The sequence below is a fragment of the Dromiciops gliroides genome, chromosome 4 (genome assembly GCF_019393635.1).
Source record: "Dromiciops gliroides isolate mDroGli1 chromosome 4, mDroGli1.pri, whole genome shotgun sequence".
NCBI lineage: Eukaryota > Metazoa > Chordata > Mammalia > Microbiotheria > Microbiotheriidae > Dromiciops > Dromiciops gliroides.
Genome location: NC_057864.1, coordinates 484,726,440 through 484,734,811, shown reverse-complemented (window position 1 = coordinate 484,734,811; position 8,372 = coordinate 484,726,440). Strand labels below are relative to the sequence as shown.

The window sequence follows — 8,372 nt, the reverse complement described above, 5'->3', positions numbered from 1 at the left end:
TGCCCATGCCTTCCGTGGGAGAGTTGGCTCTCTGTGTGTGCGTGTGTACACATCTGGTGAGGTCTGGATGTGTACCCGCGAAGCCTATGTAGCACTCCCAGCGGGTCTGCGCTCACGGGTGTGTGTGTGTGGGGGGAGTGGGGGGGCCTGTGTACGCGTGGATACTTGGGTTAGGTGTGTACACACCGGGAAAGAGACGCCACAGCATGGGCACCATCTTGTCCTTGTGTGCGTAGGGAGGGGGATGACTTCTCCCCGGCTAGGGGGCGGTGTGTTCCTCAGTTTCCTCCTTTCTCAAATAAAATGTGTACACGGGCGTGTAGCGCGGAGGGAAAGTCACGTTCCCCCCCTCCCCCCCGCCAAAGGGCCCCAGAGGCCTGTCTGGGAGCGCTGATGGGAGTCGGCTAGGGCACTGTGTTTGTGCGTGGGGGCGTTTGTCGAAGGGGGTGTCTTGGACTAGAACATCCCTTCTCCCCCCCGCGTGCACGTGGCGCGGAAAGGGGAGGCTGTAGGGAGGCGGCAGGGGTCGAGCTCTAAATGAAATGTTCAGGAAATGACCAATTCGTGTCACCATCGCGGCCATTAAGATAATTACTAGTAATCGCCATCATTGTTGCAGTGGTCACTAGTGTTACTAAGGGGTGAAACACGCAACTCTTTCCCCGCCATCACAGCTTGTTCACATTCGACCCCTTCCTTGGATTTCTTCATCCAGTCTCCGGGTTTTCCCTATCACCAGCTCATGGCTCATGCCTGAAGGACGTCGCAGCTAGCCAATGGTAGGGCGCAAAGCGTCAACTCTGCGTTCGCCCGCCAACCTCAACCAATGGCTATGGATATCGAAGTAGTCCCGCCTTCCGCGTCGGGCGCCCCCTTCAGGCTGCCGGGGCCGGACCCGCTCGGTCGCCATCTTGGGTGTGGCGCATCTCCCTCCCTGCCAAAGCCTTTCGGAGACCTTCGGGTCCCTGTCCTATACCCCGGCCATGGCCCCAAGCCTGCACGGCGGCCTGGGGTCCGAGGCAAACACCTGCTTGGCAGGATCTTGGTACCCTGGGTGGGTTGGGGGTAGGGGAGCGCGCGACGATCCAGATGCCGCCATGTTGGGAGTGGCGTCTTCCTCGCTCTCCGGCTCTTCTCCCTTCCCCCCGCGTCCGTGGCCATGGCCGTGACCGTGGGTGTTGGGTCTCCTAAGCACAGCCTCCCTCCAATTACCATAGAGGGGGCTGCCACTTATATCACCCCCCCCCCTATTGAAGCGGGAAAGGGCTCAGGAGAATTGGACTAATTAATGTGATAATATGACAACTCATTAAGGCAGCGCGCTGGTGGGGGGGGAGAGATTAATGAACCCGCAGGGTCCAGAGGGAGGCGTGAGCGTGGGCAGGGGCTGGGTCTAGACGCGAGTGGGAGTGGGCAAAGGATTCGGACGGACCCGCTGGTGCGCGTGGGCTCGGTTAGGTAGAGGGGGCCCCTTCTAGTGCTCCCTGTGTGTGTGTGTGTGTGGGGGGGTATGAACCCACGTTCCCGCGGGCACCCAGAGGTCCATCAGTCCATTCCATCCCTACTCTCCTCCCCGGGGTGGAGAGGCATGATTTCCCCAGCACTTGCCAGGGGTGAAAGCACGCGTGGGAGTGGTGTGCCAGTATTCCGGAACCCTCGTGGGGCAAGTGCTCTGGAAGGGGTCTGGGCGTTTGCCCAGTTCCCTGTGAGGGTTAGTGGGTCCCCTGCCTCTCGCCCACTCGCGAGGCTGTGTCCTATAGGAACGGGTGGGTGTGCTCTAAGTTACGGACGGCTTCCTCTCCTCCCCACTCGAGGATCCTTCTCCCTCCACGCCAGCCTTCCTCCTCCTTTCTTTCCTCTCCTCCTGCCTCCCCCTCTTTTCTGACCGTCCTCCCCTTTCTTCTCCCTCCTCCCTCCTCCTGTTCCCCTTTTCTTTCCTCCTTCCAGTCACTCCAAGGTTTTCCTTCCTTTCTCTCCCTCTCTCGCCCTTCCTATTCTCTCCCTCCTCCCCTCCTTTCCCCCCTCCCCCTCCCCCTCCCTGCTCTCTCCCTCCTCCTTCATTCTCTCCCCTCTTCCCCCTCTCTCCTCTCCCCTCCCCCTCCCTTCTCTCTCCCTCTTTCCCCTCCCTCCTCTCCCCTCCTCCCCCTCCCTCCTCCCCCTCCCTTCTCTCTCCCTCCTCCCCCTCCCTTCTCTCTCCCTCCTCCCCCTCCCTTCTCTCTCCCTCTTCCCCTTCCCAGCTCTCTCCCCTCCCCCCATCTCTCTCTCCCCTCTTCCCCCCTCCCTTCTCTCCTTTACTCCTTCCCCTCCCTCTTCCCCCTCCTCTCTCCCTCCTCTCTTGCCCTATTTCCCTCTCCCTCCTCCCTCTCTTTGCCCTTCCTCCTCCTCCTCCTCCTCCCCCTCTTCTCCCTCCTCCCACCGCGGGAGGCAGGAACAGTTTTACCGCGTTTTGCCTTTCAGGGGCAGCAGTTAGAGCAAAACAGGGGGGAAGAGAAGCACTGCGCATGCGCGCCCCTGCCCCCCACCCCCACCCCTCCTGGCGTAACTCGAATCTCGAATGACAGCGCTGGGAGCGGCTGCGCCCGCACTGGTAGAACGGAGGTACTGCCGCTTTAAGCACGCTCGCCCATTGTTCGAGCGCCGGCCAATGAGCGGGCGCACGCTCCCTGCGCTCGGCCAATGGGGCCGGGGCAGGGGAGGCCGCGCACCGCCCACTACTCTATATTAAAGGGCCTGGCGCCGCGTGAGTCCCCCACTGGCCGCTCGCAAAAGCCATCTTTGCATTGTTCCCGGGCCGCCGTGTGCGCTGGGCATCTCTTCCCCCGCTGCAGCCGCCGACTCCGGCTCCTGCCTCGGCCCCGCTCCGGCTCCGCCGCTCCCGGCTCCGCTCGCCGCCCTCCGCTCCCGCTCCGCAGCGGCGGCGTGCCTGTGTGTGGGCTGCTCCCCGCGCGTGGGACCGACCCTCCTGCCACCTGCGCCCTCGGCCCGACCGGCCCCTCGAGCATCCCCCGTTCGTCCGGCAGCTGCCCCCGCCCCACCATGTCAGACACCGCCGTGGACACCAGCTCCGAGATCTCTACCAAGGTGAGCGCGCGGGGCCGTGGCGCGGGGGCTGCGCCTCGCAGCCGTCGGGGGTCGGGGGTCGGCGGGCAGCCTCCGGTGTGGGGCCCCCTCGGGCGGGCTGCCCTTTGTCTGGGCGGCGGGCGGGCCGGCCGTGCCATGCCATGCCAGGCAGCGCGGGCGCCCGGGGCTCCGTGGGGAGCGCGTCCTCCGCCCCCGCGCGGCGCGGCCGGGGGAGAGGGCGGCCCGCGGGGCCGGGGCGAGGGGCTCCGGCTCGGGGAGAACTTTGTGGCGCGGCCGGTCGCGCGTCGGAAGTGATGGGGGGCGGGGGCGGCCGGGCCGGGCAGCCGCGCCGCGCGCGAGCGGGCCGGCTCCCGCGCCGCTCCTTTGTTCCGTGGGCGCCCACTCGCCCGCTCCCTCCGCCCGGGGGTCGGGGCTGCGGCTGCCCGGGCGCGCGGGGGCCCGGGCAGTCCCGGGACCGCACGGGCGGGGAGAGGGGAGTGGGCGTCGGGGTCCCGAGGGAGGTGCGGGGGCAGCTCCGGGGGGCTCCAGCCCGGGGGGAGGGGCGGGGCGGGGCGGGGGCGGCCGCTCGGGAATTCACCGCCCCACGGCCCAGGGTGGGAGCCCACGCGGCCGCGGCCGAGGAAATGGAAGTGCGCGGGTGGGGGGGGGGCCGCGGCGGGAGCGAACAAAGCCCCTGTCCTTGCCCCCCACTCCAGACGGCCCGGGGCAGGCTCCGGGTGGGGGGCGGCCGAGCCCACGCGCGTCCGGGGGTCCCGGGCCGAGGGAAGCGGCGCGCCGGGGCAGGGGCCGTCACCTTGACGTCTCCTTAGCCCGCGGCGTCCCCTCCCCGGGGCGCACTTCCCTGTCTGGAAATGCGCGCCAGCCGCCGTCCTCGGTGGGGGGGCGGGGGCGCCCCGGGGGTCCCGGGACGTGTCCCACGCCCCCCCCAGGAGAGGCGGGAGCCGGGACGGCTCCTCCCGCGGGAGGGGGGCGGGCGGGCAATAAATAACAGCCGGCGGCTTTGTTTGGTTGGGAGCTCGGCCAGCTGGCGTGGGGAGGGGGTGCCTGAGAGCAAGCCCCACGGGCCTCGTGGCCGGGGCCGGGTCCCTAGTGGCGGCCCCCTGGCGAGCCGGTGGGGGCGCCCCGTCTGGTGTGGGGTCAAGAAGATTGATGACTCCAAGGAACACCCCCCCCTCCCCCCAGCACTCCCACGGGGCAGGAAGCGGCTGTCTTTTATTTCCCAAGGGAGTCGGTCCTGGGGGGCACGGCTACTCTGGACACGCGGGGTCCTCCGGGTTTTAGGGTCACTTTCAAGGCGATGTTCGGGGTGCGGGAGAGGGGCTTAGGGCGGCCTGGAAGGGTTCCTTAACTTGGGGGTCGTGGGGAGTTTGGGGGGACCCTGCCAGAGGCGAGGTGGGGGCCTTCCTCCGGGGGTGAACCCCGCGCCCGTGGGGATGCGTGGGGCTCCCTGCGGTTCCCCGCTCCGAGAGCTTTGCCATCCCGGGGAGCTGGGGCCACGTGCTCCGCGCGAGCGCCCGAGGCCCGCGCGCAAAGCCAGCCAGCCCGGCTCTGCCGGAGCCGGCCGGGACCCTGCGCGCCTGCGCGGCGGGGCTCCTCCCCGCCCCCATCCTCCCCGCCCCTCCCCCCACCTGAGCCGCCAGGGGGCGGGCGGGGGACCTGCGCAGGAGGGAGCTGAGTGCGCCCCGTGGTGGTCGAGCAGCAGATTGCAGCTTCTGGGAAACTGCGTGCGCGCCCATGCGTGTGTGCATGTGTGCATGCATGTGTGCATGCATGTAGTCTGCATGGCAGAGACCCCCTGCGGTGCCGGTCCGGCCGTCTTCGGGGGGTGGGGGTGGGGGTGGGCGTTCAGAGCAGAGGCCAGCCAAGCCTGCCAGTTGTTTGTTCAGGACTTCTGCCCTCAGAGGGCTTACTGGATGGGGAGGGGTGTGGGGGCCCAGGTGAGCCCCAGACCCTCCTGGAGGGTGGGCGACCTAAGGCCAGGCATGGTGGAAAGTTACCCGGGAGCGCCCCCTCCCCCAGCCTGGCCTGCTAACTCCCTTAAGAAAGGGAAAAACCCGAGGGGGGGCCATTCCCGGGGAGAAGAGGGAGGGGCCGCAGCTGCGGGGCGGGCAGCAGTGACCGCCGGCGGGGATGGTTAGGGAGTGGAATCGGGTGTGCCCTTGGCTCTGGAGACAGTAACTGTTGCAGCCTTAGCTACAGGGGGGGGGGCAGGGCTCCTTCTAGCTCTCTGGATGGGGGGGCTAGGTGTTGGGGCTGAATGATATGGAAATGGGAAGCAGCTGGTGTGGGCCGTGGCCCCAGAAGCTGCAGGAAGTTGTGTCTGCCCCCCCCCATGCCAGGTGGTCCTTCTGGGGCCTGGCTCCCCAGCCCTCGTTTGGGGGACCAATGAATAGTCTCTGATGGGGAATGGGCCCTGAACCTGTCTGCTTCTACCTGCTCCCACTTCTTCCCATATAACTAAAGTCAGGGGAAAAGAGCCTGGAGGGCCCCCCTTTCTCACCTGGGCGGTGGGTTAGCCCCCCCCCCCTGGCCTGGTGACTCACTGGCTATTTCTGTTACTTTGAAGGATCTGAAAGAGAAGAAGGAGGTGGTGGAGGAGACGGAGAATGGCCGAGATGCCCCCGCTAACGGGAACGCTGTGAGTGCTTGGGCAGAAGTAGGCCTGGGTCGGGGCAGTGGGGAGGCGGGAGGCGGGGGGTGGGCCTGGCAGCCCTGGCCCTGCGGGCACCTGCTTCAGAAGCGCTGTTACAAAGAAGCAGCATCTGGTGGCTCTAACCCAGTCTGCCTGAACCCCATGGGGATTGTCGGGCCTGAAGGAGGTGGGTGTGAGCTGGAGTCATGGGGTGGGGGCAGCCAGGAGAGATGACCCCGCTTCTCTCTCTGAAGAATGAGGAGAACGGAGAACAGGAGGCTGACAATGAAGTAGATGAAGAGGAGGAAGAGGGTGGTGAAGAAGAGGATGAGGAAGAAGAAGGTGATGGTGAGCATCCTTGGGGCTGAGTGCTGGGGCGTGGCCTGCCGGGAGGCAGGGCGGAGCCTTCCACCTGCCTTCCTCCCTAAATCTAACCATTAGAAACCTGAAGGTTTACAGGAAGAGCCCAAGGTGGTCTGGATGCCCAGGGACAGGCTGGGGGCCTCCAGCTGCCCACCTCCTCTCCTCCAAGGGCCTGGAGGTGGTTCCTGGGCTCTGGGCGGGCAGTCCAGCTGCTGTGGTACAGGAATGTTGGGGTCATCTCCTCTCCCCCCATTTATCTTTCCCAAATCCCCTAATTAGACTGAGGCCTGGTTGGAGCTGGTTCAGTTTGGGCCAAGGAAGTGAGAGGAGCCGGTGATTAGATCAGCTGGTTAGGACCCTCTTTGGGCCTGGGTTCTGAAGGCTGCTGATGGGAGGGAGGGTGGCTCCCTGCACCTCCAATGAGGAGGATTAGAAGGAAGGACGCACCTTTTTCTGTTGACTCCAGGTGAGGAAGAAGATGGAGACGAAGATGATGAAGCCGAGACAGCTACAGGCAAACGGGCAGCTGAAGATGATGAGGTACCTTCACGGGGATGGAGGGTCCAGGGGAGAAGTAGGAAGATAAGGGCCTCTGGCCGTAGGGAAGCCCCCTTGGGCCTTGGCATGCAGCTCTGGTCCCTGGGGAAGTGGTGATCTCGTGGTTTATTTGGCAAGGCCCTTTCCTGACCTACAAAGTAAATGCTCCAGATTCATGATCTGTTGGGAGGAGGGGGGCTGCTGAGGGCTGACTCCAGTGTCCCTTTTGTCCCATCCCAGGAGGAGGATGTCGATACCAAGAAGCAGAAGACCGACGAGGATGACTAGACAGCAAAAAAAAGCAAAAAGAAAAAAAAAAGGGAAAAAAATTTAAATTAAAAAAAAAGAGAGAGAAAGAAAAGAAAAGGCCACAGTGACCTATTCACCCTCAACTTCCCGTCTCAGAATCTAAACGTGGTCACCTTCGAGTAGAGGCCCGGCCCACCGGGCGAGCCACCACCCACGCAGATGACACACACGCACGCTCCTGACCGACCGCCACCAACCACCAATGAGAATTTCCAACAGGGGAGGAAAAACCAGACCAAAACTTCCAAGGCCCTGCTTTTTTTCTTAAAAGTACTTTAAAAAGGAAAATTTGTTTGTATTTTTATTTACATTTTATATTTTTGTACATATTGTTAGGGGGTCAGCCATTCTTCGTGATCTCGGACGACCAAACAGCTTTTGCCGTGTTCTCTGTCCTGCTTCTGACTTTACTTGTGGTGTGACCATGTTCCTTACGATCTCAAAGGAGAAAAGAAACCTTGTAAAAAAAGCAAAAACAACTACAAAAATACAACCTTATTCCGAGCATTCCAATAACTTTTTTTTGTGTCTGTACTTAGCTGTACAATAAATAGTTGGTTTGTATGAGGTGGTTCAGAGGCCAAAGATAAAAGGTATTTTCTTTTTTTTTTCCTTTTTTTCCTTTGTCTATGAAGTTGCGCTTCTGGGGTTTTTTGTTTTGTTTTGTTCTTTGTTTTTTTTCTTTTTTTTGTTAAAAAAGGTTTTTTTTGGCCTGTTTGTATGTGTGAAACATGTTGTCCAACAATAAACCGGAATTTTATTTTGCTGAGTTGTTCTAACAAGTGTCTCTGGCCTGTTTTGGTGTGTGGTCTACTCTGGGGAATCCTGGGAGCAGGGAGGGTGTGAGAAGTCCAGCCCCCCCCCCCCCAGAACCCTCTGGATTTCAGGGTGTGGGTCTCTAGTTTTCTATCTAAAGAACTTTGAGTGGGGGGAGGGGGCAGTAAGCACCTACTTCTGCACCATTACTGGGGTTATGAAAGTGATTCACAACTTGGGATGCCTCCTGGATGAGAACAAATCCATCTCCTAGCGTCATGGTTCTAAGAAGGCTCCATCAGCATCACGAGACGCTGTCCAAAGCTCACGATACCCTAGTCTGCCAGGAGTCTGCACTCTTACTCAAAGGGGTAACTGGACCAACAGCCACTTAAGCACCTACTATGTTCCTGCCACTGCTGGGAATTGGGCAGGGGGGCGGGGCGCATGTTCAAAGGAAGATGAAATACTGCCCTTGAGGTGAGAAGCCTAAATATGTTCTCTTTGGGACATTGATGAGGCATCCTGGATTCCAGACTAGAGGACGGGCTCACATCTGATGCTTACCACCCTAGAACAACGAGGGAGTCAGGCTGGCTCCCAGGAACTGGGGCTGGGGAGCAAGGACACCCCCTCCTAGCCCTCCACAGGAACTCTGCTCTGATCTGTATTTGAGTGAGGGGAAAATGGGTTA

General features: G+C 62.1%; 1 protein-coding gene across 2 annotated transcripts; it reads left to right on the top strand.

Annotated features, from left to right (window-relative positions):
- Positions 1-2,661: 2,661 nt before the first annotated feature.
- PTMA (prothymosin alpha) lies at positions 2,662-7,701 on the top strand. 2 transcript variants are annotated; one of them, XM_044004977.1, is made up of 5 exons: positions 2,662-3,081; positions 5,648-5,719; positions 5,968-6,061; positions 6,543-6,616; positions 6,854-7,701. In XM_044004977.1, exons 1-5 carry the CDS (start codon positions 2,677-2,679, stop codon positions 6,899-6,901), a joined length of 693 nt encoding a protein of 230 aa, XP_043860912.1. In that variant the 5' UTR covers positions 2,662-2,676; the 3' UTR covers positions 6,902-7,701. The 2 variants fall into 2 exon arrangements, with proteins under 2 accessions (XP_043860912.1, XP_043860911.1); XM_044004976.1 differs by lacking the exon at positions 2,662-3,081 and adding an exon at positions 4,500-5,018.
- Positions 7,702-8,372: the final 671 nt, after the last annotated feature.